At 46.7% G+C, this 18772-nt stretch overlaps 1 protein-coding gene across 1 annotated transcript; it reads right to left on the bottom strand.

Moving 5' to 3' along the window:
* Nucleotides 1-5393: 5393 nt before the first annotated feature.
* CHRNB3 (cholinergic receptor nicotinic beta 3 subunit) lies at nt 5394-17794 on the bottom strand. Its single transcript, XM_009978065.2, has 6 exons — nt 17752-17794; nt 13970-14121; nt 12884-12928; nt 7966-8075; nt 6858-7740; nt 5394-5528 (listed from the first exon to the last, which is right to left on the bottom strand). The coding sequence occupies exons 1-6, from the start codon at nt 17792-17794 to the stop codon at nt 5394-5396; spliced, it is 1368 nt and encodes a 455-aa protein (XP_009976367.1).
* Between the last annotated feature and the right edge of the window lie 978 nt (nt 17795-18772).

Genomic DNA, 18772 nt, shown 5'->3' with positions numbered 1-18772 from the left:
CAGGCAATTCTGAATGCGTTGCCCAGAGAACTCTACCTGCCTTCATTTTTCCCCTCAATCATAACTCTTTCTTGGCTTTGAGTTAATTGACATTTCCTCTCTATTTCTCTCCTTATATAACAGCTAATCTTTGGTGTGATACTTAGATGAGGTATCACAGTCATACTGACTGGACTAACGCTTTTAATTGTGTTCTTGTGTTAGGGCAGCCAATAATTGAAATAAAAATACAATCAAATCAATCCCTTGACTCTGTAACGTTTTCAATACAATCTAAAATAAGGGGTCCCCATCTTCTCCAATGTATCTACCCAAATGAGGGTCCCAGATCAACAAAGCACATGTTTACATTTATATTTGAAGTCAGACAGGTCTTAAGAACTTAATCATAGCCAAAGAAAAACCTGCTTAATATTTTCCATTGCTTTTAAACTTACTGACATCATTCAAAGCATCCTAGAGTCACCAAAGAGGAATAACCTGGATGCACCATGGAAAACCAGAAAAGACCTGAACTATCTATGGTTACCATGTAAGGCATCCACATTTGAAATCTATTTTTTCTAAGTCCTTTAAAAACAAGTTAATCTACCACTTAGTTTTGCATGTGGCCAAAGTCCCCTTTACTTCCTGGTACTGAACGCCAAGACCTCGGTGAGCTCCCATAGGATTTCCAAGCCACATTTCCCTTGTCAGGTTAACAGTGGTCCCAGTCCACAGAGTCTGTTCTGAAAACTCTTGCTTGCTCAGGCTCAGACATAAGCCCAACAGGAAAGGATTCATCCTTGAATAGTTACACATCACAGACAGAATTGGCTTGCAAGCACCGGATTGATCTGAGTTTTCCTGTATTTTTAAAACCCAAGACGGACTTGGATTGCACACATCCCAGCAGGAGAAGGCTGGCTATCATGAATCCTGCAAATGCAAAGCTAGGCACCTTGGTCCAAACAGCTCTGCAGCAGTTTTCCATTTGCTGGCTCCCCATGGATCAGAGCTCTGTCTGCAAACCTGTGACTGTAGGGACACTTCCTTCAGGGCTGAAGTTGCTGCTGGTTACCAGGTTCCCAATCCTAGTGCACTTAATCCTGAAATGCTTTGTAGATTTGCACCTGGTGTGGTCTCTATACTGTGTGCACTGTTTACCCTCAGGTACCTTGTCTGTTTAGATTCCTGTTGGTTTTGTGCTGAAGGATTCTTCTCTAAAGGGCACTATTCCAATTAAAGCAAATGCCTTCAAGAATAAAGTCCTTCTCTCTTACGAGAGGCTCTAAATTTTACTATACAGTGTCAGTGCAGTGTTCTTAGTGTCTCCAATGTATCAGTCTCTGTTTTGAACATCACTAATCTGTGGAAAGTATGACTCTGCGCTTCTGAAGTCCTTGACTGGCCTTTGACTCTTTTTTAATGCTTGACAATAAAGAGAATAAGACTGAATAAATGTATGTGTCAGAGATAAAAGTGGAATGACAAGAATGTAACTGTCTTAATTCAGTAGCTGAAGTATGTGAAGTTATGATTTTCTGGAAGAAAGCCATTATCTTCTGTAATCCTCCTGAATGTTGCATAATTTTGTAGCAACTGGCAGACAGATGTATGAACAAACATGGTTTATTTCGTCAGCCTGTCAAGTAAATATTGCTCCTGAGATATACTTCCTTGAAGAATTTGTTGTGTTTTTTTTTTTAAAAACCACCTGTGGTACAATGTGTTTAAAGATGTTACTAAATGACATTTGGTATGCTGGTTCTTTAATTAAAAAGGAGGTGAGGGAAAAGAAAGGGAATTTGAAGAGGAGACCCTCATTCTGAGCCCAAAAGCTTCGTTTCTACAGGAAAGACATCTGACTGCCAGCATTCGCTGTTGCAGTCTATGACCATACAAACCATGAAAATATTGTGGCACAAGGTGTACTTCATTGGTGTCTTAGGCATGACAGGTACCCCCACAGCCAGTAAGCTGACTTTAGCAAAATCCTTGGCTTTTTGTCAAAGCATTCACAATTGTACTGCTCCTCATCTCCAGTTAGGAGGCCTCCGTGCTTCAGCATCAGCTCCCTGTCTTTGTCATTTTCGGCACTACTTACCTCTCTGTTCTGCCTCCAGACCTTAAACACAGGGTTTGGACAGTTTATCTCATCAGCCTGGTGTCCTAAGCAATAAAGATTTACAAAGCTGAGTTCTGTCTCTTTCTGAGTGTACTATTTCCCCTTCCTTCCCCCCACCCAGTACATTTTGAATCCTTTTTTTTTTCCATTTTCAGCCATGTTTGACACATTCAAGACTGGGAGCCTTGCGTACTCCCATCAGCTTTGTGGAAGTTGTTGGCTGATTAGAGACAATGGGGGTGGGGGACATGATAAGCATCTCACCTTGGAGAAAGCTGCGGTAGGCCCACCTCTGAGCAGACATTGAAGAACCTACACGGAAGTGACAGTTTTGCTTGCCCAACTCTTGTTCAGGGGACCTTGTAGCCAAAATACGAAGAAAACTTTCAACTAGAGTTGGTGCCATCCCAGATGCTGAGATGTGTCTCACATCGTGCACATCCAGAAGAAAAGTACCCGTGTTCATTGCAGGGCACACAGAGTGGTCGGTCTATTCTCACCCAATCAGCTCTAAAGCCACATCAGCAACACCCCTTATTGTATGTCCCAGTGATAAATGTAGCACTGACAGACAGAAATCTCCTTTCCTTGAGAGTGATGGCATCTATGAAATAATTTTGATTGCTCAAAAGCAATTTGACAGCTTGACCAGCTCATTACATTCTTTTCCCAAGGGAGACCATCTTTCCACTTTGCTCCCTTTAAAAGGCCCAGAGGAGTTTGTTATATTTGTCTTTTGGTGAATGGATGATGCACATGGTCCTGCCTAGCAGTGCCAAGTGTGCATCCCTGGCAAACCAGTGTCCAGAAGTGAAGGTAGCACGCGTTGAGGCAGAAGGTTCCTGGGTTTTTTAAGATTTGAACTTTGCAATGTTGTCATCCACAGGCAGAGCACATGAAGCAGACGGAAGGAGCCCATCAGAGGACTGTCTGCCCAAATGTCCTCCCTAGTTGTGGTTTTTTTTAGTGGCAGGCCAGGCTGTGGGACATGCTGAATGCATTTGTGGGCCAGCAGCAAACTGATTCAGGGAAGCTCAGAAACAGTCAGTGCAAGGAAATAATGAGCAGTGAGACTACAGATGTAGCAGTCCCAGTTGCAATGCTAGCAAGACCAGAAGCCAAAAGCCATACCTATGCAGTGTTCATACATCTCCCACTCCAAGGACCTGATCCCTGCTGACCTTTACCACCAGAAGCCAGAGAAAGCGGCTTAGCATCAGACAGCCACATGAGACGCAGCCACAAGTTGCCTGCAGGGAAATGTCACAAGGTGACGGCAGGACCATCTGCCAGCTGAGCACGTGAAGCACTTGACCAGGAGATGATTTTGTTGCTTGTCATGGCTAACAGGCAGCCCCTGGCAGCAGTGGTCAGAGGGAAGACCTATCACTAACTGATTTCAAGAGTCTGCAAATGCTGGAAAGAATATTTCCTGGCTGGTTTCCTACAACTATTTCACAGTACTGGCCAGAGGAATAAACTGATTTAAACAATGCAAGAAAAGAGGAGTGGCTGCTAGTAAGGCCAATGTGTAAGATTTTTATACCAGTGTCTTATGTTAAGACATCTGTCTGTATATGCTAAACTAAATAGGGCTGTTCTAGGATCCTGCAATATGATCACCAGATCTGAATGCTCCCTCCTCAAACTCACATACAGAGATAAAAAGTTATGAGGACTTTCCAAGAATGTGAAAACCTGTCTGTTTGAATAGATTTGAGAAAAGGCTTTTAAAATGGGCTACAATCTAGACTTTGTTGACAACAAAACAACAAGGCCCAATGTCTGAGCACTCTCACCCCAGGAATCATTTACTAAATACATCTTTATTAATAATGACTGCACAAGTGAACAGAACTTTCTGCAGAAACACAACAAGAGGGGATGATATTAACTCACAGAGGTCTGGTGTGCACACATAATCCAAGCACAAGAACACCTCCACAGTTTTTTAACGCTTTCTAATTTCCATCCCTAGGGAGAAAGTCTCAAGGCTAGCTAAAGCTTTAACACCAGATTCACATTTAGATTATTGAAAGTTGTATCTTCCAATCCCCTTTTAGCCTTGAAAACCTTTCTGAGTTCTGAATGGTATTTTCTAAAGCACTCCATGTTGGCAAAACACTGCCCTGGAAAAAGTGGTGAGAGCTTCACTACTGTGCGTTTTCTGTCAGGTCTCATTTACACTTGTAAAAGCTGTTTCTAATCATGCAGAAGGATCCCATTTAAATTAATCAAAGGAATGAAATGCGGAACTGCCTGGGAAACATGAACAAGACAACACCCAAAGATGAATCTTCCCAGTAGCCAGCCCACCCCAGAGCTCTTAGGAGAAACTCCACTTCTGCACCAATCATGTTTCATTTGCTGAAAATAACATCTGCAGCTTCCCTCCAACTGAACTAAACAGAAAGACCACTGTTGCCTTATGGAGTAGCATAGCCACCTTTCTCCACGTGATATGCTTCAGGTGATCTTCCACTTCCAGTCTTGTAAGCAAGCAGGTACAGGAATCCTAGTTTCTAAATGTGGAGCATGGGGAAAACACTTACTTGTTCAGCCTTTTGGTGTATTACAGAGCAGCAGGCAAAATTGCAAATAACACTGAAAAATGAATAACACCTTGTAGCTTCCTGATGGCCAAGAGGAGAGACAAAGTGTGCACGCCATAAAGGCTGGTAGCAGATGGGCAGATTTGTAATTTCTGCCACTGTTGAGCTGATCCTACAGCAAGGTGAGGCCACAGAGTCAAGGTTTCAAACATCCTATCTAAACGGTATTTGTACTGTTTCTGATGCATGTGCTGTGCAATTGCCAGTTCTGACACATGCACGAAGTGATCTGTAGAGACTTTAGGTTTTGCTTGGAAATGTAGATAAAATGAGTACTCATTTGTGTTCCTACTGTAACTTCTTTTATAAAGTAGCATTTGAACTGACAAATCTGCCTTTAAGTATAATCATTGTGCCAGAAGTACTATTCTAATTTTAACTAATAATCTTGGCTTTTCTTGTAATATAACCAAGCTACTAGTAAAATATTTAGAACTCAATTGTGCAACGCTAGTTCATTTTAGGACTCAGCTACACACCAAACCCTTCTCTGATCTCAGCCAAATCTGTAACTGGTAGAGTTGTATGAAGGTAGAAAGCATTAGTCAATGCTGGCTGTCACCATCACCTTCCCTCATTCTTGCTGTTGCTTCCTATCCTGTACAACAGAGACCAAGCTCCAAGGCACCACCGTTCCTTGGCACTGTACTTGTATGCTACCGTGGGAGTATTTTCTACAAAGTGCTGTTCAGCCACATCTGTAGTGCAGGGGTAAAGATGAGAACCGAACCCGTCACTGACACAACCAGAAACAACCACAGGAAGATCCGGTCCAGGACTTGAGCTACGAATTTCCAGTCTTGGACGACCTGGGAAGAGGAGAGGGAAAGCAAACAGAAACAGTGATGAGCCCAGTACTTTGTTGATACAGCTACATATAGTTCAGCTTCAAAAATCTCTTTTTGAAATTAGAACTTTGCAGTGTGCTGTATCCTAAAACTGACGTGGATCACCTTTTAAGGACCCATAGCTGAGAGTCGCTCAAAAAACCGAAACAATTCCATAGGTTTCACATGTGGTAATCAGACTTCTTTCAGCCTGTGCGAAGGCTTTTAGCTAAGTGTATATGTGAAAGTGTATACACTCAAGCTTGAAGATGGCTTTATAATGAACTGGGTTTCTTTCTCAGAACTGCCCTTGAAGTGCTAGGGCTTGGCTCTAGCAAAGCACTTTGACACAGACATTCAGGCTTCCAGTACAAGTGGTCCCATTGGCTTGTGTTTGCTTAAGTGCTTTGCTAGCTCAGGTTGTGTGCATTCAGAAGGGGGATTTTGCATTATGAGTACTGGAACAACCCTGCACACACAGCAGAGCTATTTATAAAAGCAATTCAAGGGACTTTTTTTTTTTTTTTTAAGTATTTTGGCTTCAAACAGAAGGCTTCACTCATAGACACTATATACTCACATACTGCGTGTTTGATTTACAGTCCATCTTTCTGCTGAAGTCCTCTCAGCACAGCTTGAATAAAGCCCTGGCTTTTGCTAGAAGAGTGCTAACAGGAGTTTTTCTCTTTCCATATGTGCTGCTAGGTGCATTGCTCTGCTGTCCTACCCTTGCATGAGATGGTGTTGTTTATGCACACAGTAATTTGCTGTTTTAACAGCCAGGTGGATTGTTGGGAAGAGGAGAAAGATGGTATTTAGGGACTAATCTGAGCTGATGTTAGTGAAAATCTAGAAGACCTCCACTCAAAACAGGGTAGCTACACTGTGTATAGTCGCAGAGAGGCCAGGACCGGGACCTAGCACCTGCCATACAGCCTGCCTATCTATAGCCGTTGTGAAAGACACGCTTTGAGAGCATGTGACAATTTGAAGGTTTTTCCAAATTCATGTCTATCCCGAGGAGGACAAAGTTGTTCAAACAATCCCCAAACAGGAATATCTCCAGGAGAGACTGCTGTGATCTCTTGCATCTATGAAGAGCAGGGCCTCTTACAGCACAGTACAGTTCCCCTTGAAGCAACACATTTTCCCAGAAATCGTATTATTTATCAAGCAGGGGAAACTCCCAGGACATGTCTCAGATGAGAGCAGGATGAAGAGGCAAAGGAAAAGGCATGCAGAAGAGGTAAGAGCTTGGAAGCCATTGCTGTCAAGGATACTGTGATCTCTCCTTGCCCACTCTTCACCTACCTGTCTGATGAAATGCTCCTTTTTAACATGTCTGGAAATGTATCGAATGGAGTCAGCGGCCTTTTCCAGAAAGGCAATAACAATTTTCTCTCCATCTTTTGCTTGCTTGTGTTTCTGCTTCCCCGTGAGCTTTGATTTCAAGGTGGTTTCCTTTTCTTCAGTGTCTGAGAAGGAATAACGATCTACATGGCCTTTCATGCAGAGCAACCGAGGCAACTTCTGGAGGAAGAGCCTTTTAACCCAGGGAGCCATGGGATGATAAGTTGCTGAGGAGCGGTGGTGAACGTTGATAACAAACACAGTCACGATGATAGAGAGGGTCACAAAAATCATGATGAACAGCAGATACTCTCCAATCAGAGGGATGACTTTGGAAGAAGAAGGGATTATTTCCTCAATCACTAAAAGGAAAACAGTGAGGGAGACTAGAACTGATGTAGACAATGAAAGCTTTTCTCCTTCATCTGAAGGCAGGTAAAACACCAGGACAGTTAGAAATGACAATCCTAGGCAAGGGATTATTAAGAAGAGAGTGTAAAACAGTGGAAGGCGTCTCAACACAAAGGAGTAAGTGACAAATGGGTAAGAGTACAGCCCATCCTTCCTGTTGCCTTTCATACCTTTGGCATTTAAAATCTCCCACTCCCCATTATCAAAGAAGTCTTTCCTGTCTACATTTTCATCCACTAAAATCAAGTCCACCATACTGCCGTCATATGTCCATGACCCAAACTTCATGGAGCAGTTCTGCCTGTCGAAGGGGAAGAAGGTCACATCCATCGTGCAGGAGCTCTTATAACTGGCTGGTGGCGTCCAGGTCACTACTCCATTGTACTTCACTATGACTTTGGTCATCAAGGATCCTTCAAAACGTCCATCAGCACTGAGATTTGGACAGGAAGAAACAGTACCAAGTTCAAGACTCCATTTGTCCCAGTCCTTCCCCCTCACAGCTCTGCTTTCCACCCATCACCTGGAGCACAAGGGAAGCCAACATTCACACTGCCTAAAGAAGCAGCCTCCTGACAGCACACACAAGCTTCACAATGACAGACATTCCTTGCCCAAGCTCTGGCCTAAGCCCAGAGCAAGGAACCCTGTTACTCACTTTTCAAACAAAACAATGTCGGGAAGCCACAGGGACTCAGAGGGGACACGGATGGCGGTGATCCCACCGTATTCCTCTGGATTCCAGGAGAGCTTGTGGTCGATCCATTCCTGTAACAAGCCAGCAGAGACCTCTGCCCACTGGTACACAGTAGCCTCATTCCTCCTCCCACCACATGCCTCAGAGGGATGGCATTGCACAGCACAATGGGCAGAGCTTGGTGTAAGACCACTTGGCTGCAGTGAGGATGCCAGACAGGCATGGCTGGGAGAGGTTAGTCCCCACAAACACTGCCCTTCCAGGCACAGGTTGGCCCCATCAACTCATCCCTTTCTAGGCAACCTCAACGCAGACACTCCCGGAGACCACTGACTTTCACTTCACTCACCACCCTGCCCAGCGCACCTGAAGGCAGTCCGGAAGGAACCACTTAGCTTGGGTATGGCAGCTCTTGCTCTTCTTCCCTCTGAGAACCAGCCCACAGTGGTTTTGGCTGGCACTGACTGCGTAGAAGAGCCAGCTGTCATGGCTACTACTACCCAAGTGACAGAGAAGTGACCTTTAATTACTTTTCCATAGAGACCAGGCTTTTTTCATTGAATGAAATACAACACCTCATATCTGTACACTGTCCTTGCAAACCAAATCATTGTTCTTTCATCAGAAAGACCTGCACAATACTGCAGGAAAAATAATATGACACTATGGTAAAGCATTTGGTTACAATCCTGGAGAGACAAAACTATAAAAAAGCAAAAGCAAGGATAGTCCTGTCCATTTTCATCATGCTGAACTCCAGAATAATCTTTCTCTCCTCTTTTTGTTTTTCAGGTAGGGAAGATTCTAGCAAAGTGGTTCTAGCAACCTGGACATTTCCACAGAGATGCAGTGGAAAACCAGTTCTCTGATCCCCATTCATTATTGGCAGTGGGTTTCACTTGCCCACAGGAACAGAAGCAAGAGGAACCAAGAGCTGTAGACTGTGGTCAATACCAAGAAGCGAAAGATGAATCACTATCCATTAAGCTCCATCACTAAGAGCTCTCCCCAGGGATGTGGGGGGCTTCAGCCTTCTCTGGGCAAGTTTGTCCACAACTTCAGGATGAACCAAAAAGCGATATTCTCTGCTGCTTCTCCCACCATATTGTTGCCCTCTTACTTCTTTGGTTCCATGTGCTTTTCACAGCTATACCTACAGACTGCTGTTATTGTAGTCCTTATAGTGTGACAGCAACCTAGACTGTGAGTGAAGATCTAAATACAGACAGTGAGAACAAGTGTCTTCCTCCTCCAGGTGCAGGGAAGAGATGGGACCCAAGGTCATGAGCAGGTGGCTGGGAGATCCCTCCTAAAACTGGGCCCAAGGCACAAGCAAAGGAGGCAGTTGACAGTGGTACCATGGCAGGATTAACGGCCCCACTACCTGTCCCGGAAGAGGTATGGACCCACTCTCTGAGCTCCCCAAATGGCTGGCATCAGCTGTCACGCACAACTCTCCAGCCCTGGGTCCTCCTGCTGCTGAAGGAGGGATGAGATCTGTTCAGGTGTGGAAAGAGAGAAGGCATCATTGCCGCTTTTCACCTCAGCAGCAGGGACAGAGCACACCACTTCTAGCATGAACTTTTCTCTGCGTATGGGTATCTACCAGATGTTTCCAGCAGCCTAGGCTGTTAGATGGGCACAGACCCACGTGTGCCCTGGACACCTCCTGTAATAGATGGAAGGGGCTTGGACTGGAAACATACCTGGTATGCAAGGGGATAGTCAGGACTGACAGCAGCAGCCGACACAGTCAGCTCACAGCCTGCACTAACGTAACAGAAGCAAATATCCTGTGAGCCACCTGGAGATAGAACCACCCCTCTGGAGTTGAATTGAAGCAGCCCCTTGGCCTGGGTTATTTGCTGCATCTGCAATACTCCTCCCTCCTGCCCTGCATTGATTTCTCTCCCAGCTAAAGTGCTCTTTCATGTCTGCAAGGCAAATGGTTGCGTGTCTTCTTACTGGAGCAGAAAATAGATTGTGTGCAGACTTTGAAGATGAGCAGTTTAAAATGGGAATCTCCCTATGGGCTATGCTGACACAAACTGTAGCAGTAGATGCCAAGGGCCCTTTCCTCTTTTCTCCCTTTCTTCCAGGCTGCTCCAGACCCTCCCATTGCTCTCCCTTTCCTCCAGTTCTGCCACATTCCCATCTCTAGACTGTCACTCAGGCACTTAACCCAGAGCAAGTGGACCAAGAAACACTGGACCCAGATTCTCAACCCTTGCTAGTGGACTCCATAGCTTATCCAAACCCAGATACTTTCTAAGCAACCCCTAAAAGCTCCTTTGCACTTTGTGTGTCTGCTTGCATGCACATCATCAAGTCCCACCATCTTGAGCGTCTGGATTTTTGAGGGTAAAAAAAAAAAAAAAAAAAACCCTTGGATTTAAGATTTGCTTACTTAAGAAAAGACAGACTCTTGCAGAGAAATTATGACCATGATTCCCCCTCAAGCTCACACATTTCCCTGACCTCCCCAGCTCCTGCAGAAGGACAGAGCCTGTAACATTAGAGATTTCTGGTTTGTTTTAGGGTGTTTCACTTTTCCCTACCCAAAAGGAAAATTATTTTAATTCTGCTTGGTTTTACGGACCTTTTCCCAGCTGTTGTGTTATGCTCTCTAATAATCCCCCGAGCATGTGGACTGCATGTAGGACCAGTTCACAGGAAGCCTACAGGAACGCATGACTCCCAAAGCAGGACACCTGGGTCAGGCCACAGATATTTGGTACTCAGCCTGACCTCCTAGGAGTATCTGTATGTGTGGAAATCAGAGCCTGTGACTCAATTACTTTGCATTCACTTTGCATTTCGTTTGGGCCTTGATGTCTTGATGTTCCCAGCCCCTCAGATGGAGAAGGAGTATCAGAAATGGGAACAGCTAGTGAGAGCCCAGCTCAGTAATTCTGAAAATCACAGTGCGGAGTCACCCTAAGGAGCTGCCCTGGCTAAAATCTGAGCACAGGCTCCAAAAGCCTCCAGGGAAATCAACACGTCTACAGTACAGACTCCTGGGTAGGTCCTTCGTTTGGCCGCAATAGGAGGCAGAAGGATCAGATAAAGTGGCTTGCCCCTCATCCTCCCCCACAGTCAAGAGTCAGTGAGTGGCATGTCCCTACCTCCTGCAGCAGGCTTGGAGTAACCTGCAGCAGAAACTGATTCCCCACAACAGGAGTGGCGATACAGGCTCTGGGCTGTGACTCTGGGGAGGTCAACACTGTAGCACAAGCAAGGTGCTCAGCATGGATGGGCTGACCCGAACCGTCCCCACACAGGTTCATGCAGCAATGGAGACAGGATGTTTAGGTGTCTGTCTGCATTAGCATCTCAGGCACAACGCCCTTGGGCAACCTGGACGGGCGTTCTGTGTTCAGCTGTTGTGAGTCAGTACTTCAGGACCCTCTCTTCTGCAGTCACTGTAACCTGGGGGAAGATGTCACCCAGCCAGAGAGATGAAGGATGCCCCAGGGCATAGGAGACTGCTGACCTGGATGGAGAAAGTGGCCAAGTCTTCCCTAAGAAGGAGGAGACAGTCAGACACAGGATTACTCTGTTGAAGGCTGCAAAAGACTGAAAAAAATTCTGGGGACACTTTCAGGAACAGAGGATGAGGAGGGTGAAGTGGGTTGGTTTCACACCTGCAGACTGCAGGGCTTGGACCCACAGGGGGAAGTGGTTGCTGCAGCCTGCAAGGAGAGAGGATTGGAATGGGGAGAGGATAGATGGGGGACAAGGGCTTACCCTTGCAGGAGGTCTCTGCTGTCTACCCCAGAGGCTACTCAGACAAAGCAAGGAAGCCAAGATCTGACCTCATGCACGAGTGGCTCTGTAATTGCAGCTGAAGGAGGGGAAATGTAACACTGCAGCTCTTTGAGGACAGAACCTCAGCAGCTGGATTTGGATCAGCTGCAAATTTCCCCAGCAAAAGTGGAAATTCCTGTCGTACTTGCAGCAAGGGGAAGTCTGAGCTTCTCCCTCTTCAAGAGAGAGACCATCTTGGCATATAGTGTCCGTATGGCCTTTAGGGGTCCTGCTTCATCCAGAAGCTCACATTCACTGCAGCACTACAGGTACCAGACTGAGAATAAAAACTGAGTCGCATTTCTCTTTCATCAGCCAAGTGACCCCTTGGAATTGCTTCCCATGGCATCGTTTCAAGTACGGCTTGGGTTTTATGTCTCTGCCTGGGATCAGCTAACGAGTTTATAGATTACTCATATGGCTGAGAGACTTAAAATAATTGTCACAAGGTCAATAAACTGGTGCGATGTAATCTAAACCAAATGTTCTTCAGGAGTGAAGAACAGAGGAGACTTAACAGTTCAACTTGTGTCTTTCCCCCATTTGTATAAATTATAGTCACCTCCAGAAGCAAGTACGTTAGAGAGATTTGATTAATTTGCCACAGATTTTAATTTTAGGGCATTACATGCTGGCCTTTTCTCTCTCTTATGCTGGAGAAGAAACCCATTTGAGGCATCACTTTCAGGTGGGGCAAGAGAGACAGTACTTGTGTGACCTCTAAGTCTGAGACAGGATAGTCCCTCGGGGCACACACTTCGTCCCAGGGACAGCCACTGCAGTATCAGGAGATATTGCTTCCCTGAAATACAGCTGGCTTGAGGGCACAGCTGGGGTGCAGGCCAGGAGAATAGAGTATCCCATTTCTTGAATGGGATTTCTGCCCCTTTAGGCATTTGCTGAAGTGAGAGGAGTAAATCAAAAACTTTAGGCAAGGTAACACAGTGCTGCTTTTGTCCCGCTGCTCGGCATCATGAAAGGGGATGGATGGCGCGGTGGGCAGCAGGCTGGGATGGCCTCTCAGCTCAGCAGCCCTGTGCTGGAAGAGGAGGTCTGATGTGGTCTGATTTACCTGCTTCAGCCACACGTTGGTTGTCATCAGCTGATTCTTCTCATCCTAGGGTGACACAAAGCAGAAAGGACTGTAATAACCAAACTAGCCAGCAGAAATAGTCCCTACGCCTGCCGAGTCCCACCCTGTGCCGAGCAGAGGAGATCCCTGTGGTCTGGTTTCCCCACTTCAGCCACTGTTGGGGGAAGTGAACAGACTTTCTAGGTGCTGTCCCTGGTCTCGCTGGGAGCTGCTGAGGCTGGAAAATGGAGGTCTAGCATTTCACAGCAGCCTGAAGGAATCAGACACCAAAGAGCAGGAAGGCAGCTGGACTCAGCCAGCAACCGAGGTCGGGATACACGTGGTGGTGGGCTAATGGGATGTCTCATCTCTCCACACTGCTCAGTCTGTAGTGAGTTTGGAAGATACAAGCTGAAACATTGTCCCAAGTGTGCAAATAAATCACAAAATTAGAGCCTGCCTTCCACGGCACAAGAGGATGCTGCCAAGGGCCCGGGGATGTGAGGAGTACACTGTTGCGTGGGTACCTCTGGGCCCTGTGCAAATTCCACTGTGCCTTGCAGGGACAGAAGGGAAAGGGGAGGGAAACTTTCCACATGGGCAAAAACATGAGATCGTCAGTTTTGCCTCTAGTGCCTTACCCGAGTGGCCAGCTGGGTCAAGATAGGAGCTGCCTGTGGCCTGGATACAAGCTTGCTTAGAATGAACAATACCCAACCAGCGCCTTTCTCAGCCCTGTCCTGTAGCTGCTTTGTCATTAAATTGCAAACATAGGTGCCAGGGATTGTCTGGTACAGATTGTTAGATTAATACCTGATGCAATGAGGTCCTAGTCACCGAGAGCAGTGGCAAAAAAAGTACTTTCAGGTTTGCCACGAGACAAACAAGTCTTACAGCCCATGCTGTGTGTGGGGCAGGAGGTCACATCACCAGCACCACATCACACTCAGTGTTTTGTTGCCTGACCATCACTTCGCATTTCATGTGTCAGGAGGCAAAAGCCACGATCATCACCAGCCCTCCCAGATGGATGCATGACTGTCTATAAAAGAAAGGATGTTTTACCAAGTCTGGCACAACACTTACCACATCCACAAGCTGTGATATCTTTAATCCAAAAAGGACTTTGATGGTGTCGTTGGAGTTTTCCACAGGGCGGATCCATTTCTGATAGCCTTGAAATAAGTGCTTGAGGAGCACATTCTCATTTTCAGCAATTGAACTGAAGGCAGCCGCACCTGGAAGAGAGCAACAGGGAGTGGGGACGTGCTGGAAAGCAGACGTGGAGAATGGCATGACCTGAAGGAGTGAGGCAGAGCGATGATGTGAGACTGCCTTTGGGCAGCTCTTGTCAGTAAAATCTGTAGGAATTCAGAGACTCTCAGCAGAGCCAGGGCAAGGGGAGGGGAAGGCAAGACAGTCCAAGCCCAACTCTCACACAAAAAAATCATCAGACCAGAGCACTTTGTACCACCAGACCACATGACTTTGTACTAAGTCTCTTTTTGTCTTAAGTCAACATACTTGCCCAGTCTTTCTTGTTTATTACTCTTTAGAAGATCCAGAGGCTCAGGGCATCAGGTACTGTCTTTAACTCTTGAGCAGTAAATATCCAGCCTGATAAATGCCACTCCAAGAAAGAGTTCTTGTTTTTCAGATACCTCTGGTGTAGTACAGAGAGCTGGGGCCACAGGGCAAACCTAGTCCCTGTGGGGCCAAGCCTGGCTGGCTGGATTCAATTAGAAACAGCAGTAATACATTGCGGGCATTTCAGGGCCCAGGAATTTCACTTGCACTTGCTTGGTTTCTGTGGCCTCTCTGAGATGGAGGCTGCCCTGCACGAGGATCTGGATGGTGGGATTTCCTCACTGGAATTTACAGGGCCTGTAAACCACATAGGAGGGAGCCTCATGCAGCACTTGGAAATGAATCCTCCTTCTGGGGTTAACAAGGAGATTGCAGCAGATCATTGAGAGAGATGAATTCTCCCAGTCAGGGGGTGGGTTGCGTGGGCAACAGCATCGGCAGAGCAAAAAGAGTTCAGCTAGGAGCAGGAGGAGATGGATGATGCAGCCAGAGCCAGATCTGCCTGCAACCAAGCACAAAGCCATCATGGTCTGTACTTGCAAGACTTGGGACTCCCCCAGTCCCTGCCACCACACTCCCCACTGCTACCATGAAAGTGGAAGGGCAGTTAGTTCAGACCCTTCATCCTCTCCCAAACACCAGCCCCACTCTCTGTGATGCTGATGTCTTGACACAACCACCACCTCTTCCCTTGTGCACACATGCAGCACCCAAGAATGAGAAGGATTTCACCACTCTTCAAAGGCATCATGGAGGAAAAAGGAACTTGTGCTGATTGGCCCTGTGCCGCGGGGGTCACAGCCAATATTGCTGAGCCAGCAGCCAACACGGACCTCACAGGGCACTGCCTGGGACCCACCTTGTCCCCTCATCACCTGTGCCCTGCCAGGCCTGGTGTGAGCAGGGCACCTGAGGCTGGATTGCAGCCATTAGGTCCAGAAGGGATCTGCAGGCAGAGGGTTGCAGTCAAGGGACACTGTGAGGACTGGGTAATGGGAGAGCCCTGGTGTGGGGCCAGAGCTGAGGGGCTCACACACACACTGTGCAGCAAACACCAGAGGTAAGACAGCATCCCTGTACCACGAGGAGAGAGGACAGGGCATCCCAGTCCAGCAGCCTCTCCATAGAGAAAGCTGGGGGCAGAGGGTAATGCTCTGCCATCTGCACGGAGGAAAAGGAGCAGCCACAAACCACCGTCCCTGTTCGTGTCCTCTTCCCCAGCAGCTGCTGCTCATCTTCTGGGTGAGACAGGCCATGCAGCCTCCTCTCCCTTGGCAGGGTCTATGTGAGGCTGTGAGTAGGGGGAGACTCGGCGGGAAGCAGCACAGCTGAAAGACTGCCTGAAGCAAAATCCTGTGCCCATGACAGAGGTTCCCATTGGACAAAAATGTTCCCTAATGCAGTCTGGATTCTCTCAGGATGGCACAAGGTCCAAGTGTCACTGTCATCCCCCACTTCCAGCCACAGCAAGTGCCTATTCCTCTGTGAGAAGCTGTAAACTCTGAAGCCTAATGACTGTCACTCCCACGGTAACAAGTACTTTACCATCAGACATTCTAGTTCAGGCTGTGCTTGTCCTCTGTTGTTGGACGTGCAGCTGTGGTGGCCTTATCAAACCCTGGCTAGGGAGGTGGAGGCCGGTTGGTCAGGGGAAGCTTCCACACTCCTTTCCACCTGCTCTGTACCACCGCCAGAGATGGGCTCCTGCAGCTGTCAGTGTTTATAGCAGCCTCTGCGGCCACCCTGTGTCTTGCCACTTTGTCACAGTCCTTTGGGGTCTGCTATTACCAACTGGGAAACTACAAATGCCCCTTCTGCTTGCTTCAGGGTTTATCCTCAAGCCAGAGCTAACCTTAGCTCCAACACAGCAGATGAGGGACAGAGTCTGGGGCCTGTCCTAGGAAACTGAATTGCGTGCCCAAACATGCCAGACAGATATTGCAGCCATAACCAAAGGAAGAGAAATAACATATTTCTCCCCCGTCACTACCCACCACCTTGGCGGCCCAATCCCCTACATGTACAAGTCTCTGCAGAGATCCCAGCTCCCAGCCTTTTCGCTTTCCCTTTAGGTGCATGGTTGTTTAACAAGGGAAATTCAACAGGAAAGCTGTTGAACAGAAAAAAATCTAGAACCTCAATACATGCAGGATCAAAACCAGATTTGTCTTAATGCTGGAATACATTGCTCTGGGTTTATTTGAGTATAACTCCCTGCACACACGTACAGGACCACAGACCCCGTGGGGACAGTGTCCATGGCTGCATATGAACTCCCTCACATCAAAACGGTGCTGTTTCACAGCCTGTACCTCACATGAAGTCCAAGGGCCCTAATGCTCCAAGAGGGTATAGCAGAGAGGTGGTAAAGCTGTTTTGGGGGCTGGATGTGTTGATTCTCAGCTGCTGGGGAAGCCACAGGAAAGAGTGAAAAAAACTTGAGAAGTCTCATAGAGAAGAAAGACAGAGGAATAAGACTGGTGCCCTTATAAAACAGTCCCAGTACTTGCAAGGGTACAGCTTAAAAGCAGATTTTTTTTAATGAGAAGGAAGACATATCAAACAGAAAAAAATAGCCTAACAACTCCTTTGATCATGCCCCATTTGATAACTAAGTTAGATAAAGCCATGGAGAAAACACTGAAGAAAGCAGAACTGCCTTTGAAAAAACACAGAAGCGGCTGTAGGGTAAGTGCATCCATGAATTTAACATACAGAGTAAAGAGAGGGCAAAAGTTTGGGAGCTCCCTGGCAAGTTACCACACATACAAGTAACCGAGCACTGTTCGCCATCTCCCCTCTCCCCCAGGTTCCCGTTTCTGTCTGCGGTCCATGCCAGGAGCAGTTCCTCACAGGTGCAGGAGCAGGAGTGCTGGGTCAGAGTTCGCTAAACAAATGTGCAAAACACTCTGAGAAATACAGACAGGACACTTAGCCTTTCATCAGCTCGCCTGAGGCATTTCAGTTTTCCTCCTGGTGATGGAGGTTCTCCTGTAATTCCCTTTAGCAGTGAGACTCAAGCTCAGGATTTTTTTGTTAACTTCTACTCAGCGACCACCCCTCCACCCCAGTTATTAAAACCCTGTTGCCAAGCTGGCTGTGGCTGTAATACAAAGGCAGTAGCAGATGCAACCTTCTTTTGCTAGTCAGTGTTAAGAACAGGACCCAGCAAAGCCAGCACCTACCTTGTCCCAGCAAGCAGCAGCTAACTGGTCAACAGAAAAAAAAAATCTTGAACATCTGCAGCTCAGTTTGGAACAAGAAGAAGAAATCACACTTACCTAAGTGGCTCAGACACAGCACAAAGAGCACTACGCAAAGCATGGGCACCACCGTGGCTTCTCCTTTAAATCTGATCTGTTGTTTTCATAAGCAAATCCGTCTCATCCTAGCAGGGGACTAAAATAATCTAGTTAAAAATCAAGGCGGACAATTGAGTCTGCAAGGCAAGACAGCACCTTATCTTGCCTCATTATGACGCTCTGTAAATCACACTTCATTGATTTTCAGTCAGCTGTCACATCCCATAAGCCTAAAACAGGGCTCTGGGTCCTAAACTCTGACTGATTTGTTTGTGGCGGTATTTGGATGGCTACAGCCACTGCGGTCTAGGAGTAGAAGCAAGGCAAGGTTTTTAAGGAGAACTGTCTTTTGTTATGCTGCCAGTAACAGCTGGGGAAAAAAGCAGGCTGCAGGTCAGACTCAAAGATAGACCACATGTCTGAAAGATTGTCTGTTTGCTCCAGCTGCGTTGGTTGGTCTAATAAAAAGAGGCAGCCTCTCTACAGACCTGACTTAGCTTATTCGTTTTTCATACTGCACTGGCTGTTTTACAGCTATAAAATGGATTTGGGAAGGAAAAAAACGGTAAGATATAGGTGGGAAAACAGGGCTGATTTCTAAATTTGTATCTCATCACTCGTACACAAAATATCCCAGACAACAGCATAGAAATGCTTGCACAGTACCAGTACCTACTATCTACTGGCACGGCTTAACAGAGTATATTGCCCCACAGCCTTGTGTTTAGCGATGAGAGCGATGGCGCCTTAGATTATTATTTATTATTTACCTTTGCTTTTCCACAGGTTTCATGAGATTTGTAACTGACAGGTAGCTGCAATTCCAGGCTGCAAAGAGTTACACCTGAGCACAAGCAATGCTGGAACTCAGCCTCACTCTCTGGGCAGCTCAAACTCTTGGAGAGAGAGAGGGGAAAAAAAAAAAAAAAAAGAAAAGAAATCCAGCTAGAGTCACAAATCCATTCAGTTCGAGCCCACATGGTTAACATTAGGAGCGACT

Source organism: Tauraco erythrolophus, chromosome Z (genome assembly GCF_009769465.1).
Source record: "Tauraco erythrolophus isolate bTauEry1 chromosome Z, bTauEry1.pri, whole genome shotgun sequence".
In the NCBI taxonomy this organism is placed as follows: domain Eukaryota; kingdom Metazoa; phylum Chordata; class Aves; order Musophagiformes; family Musophagidae; genus Tauraco; species Tauraco erythrolophus.
The sequence above is the reverse complement of the archived record's forward strand: the minus strand, read 5'-3'. Positions and strand labels throughout refer to the sequence as shown.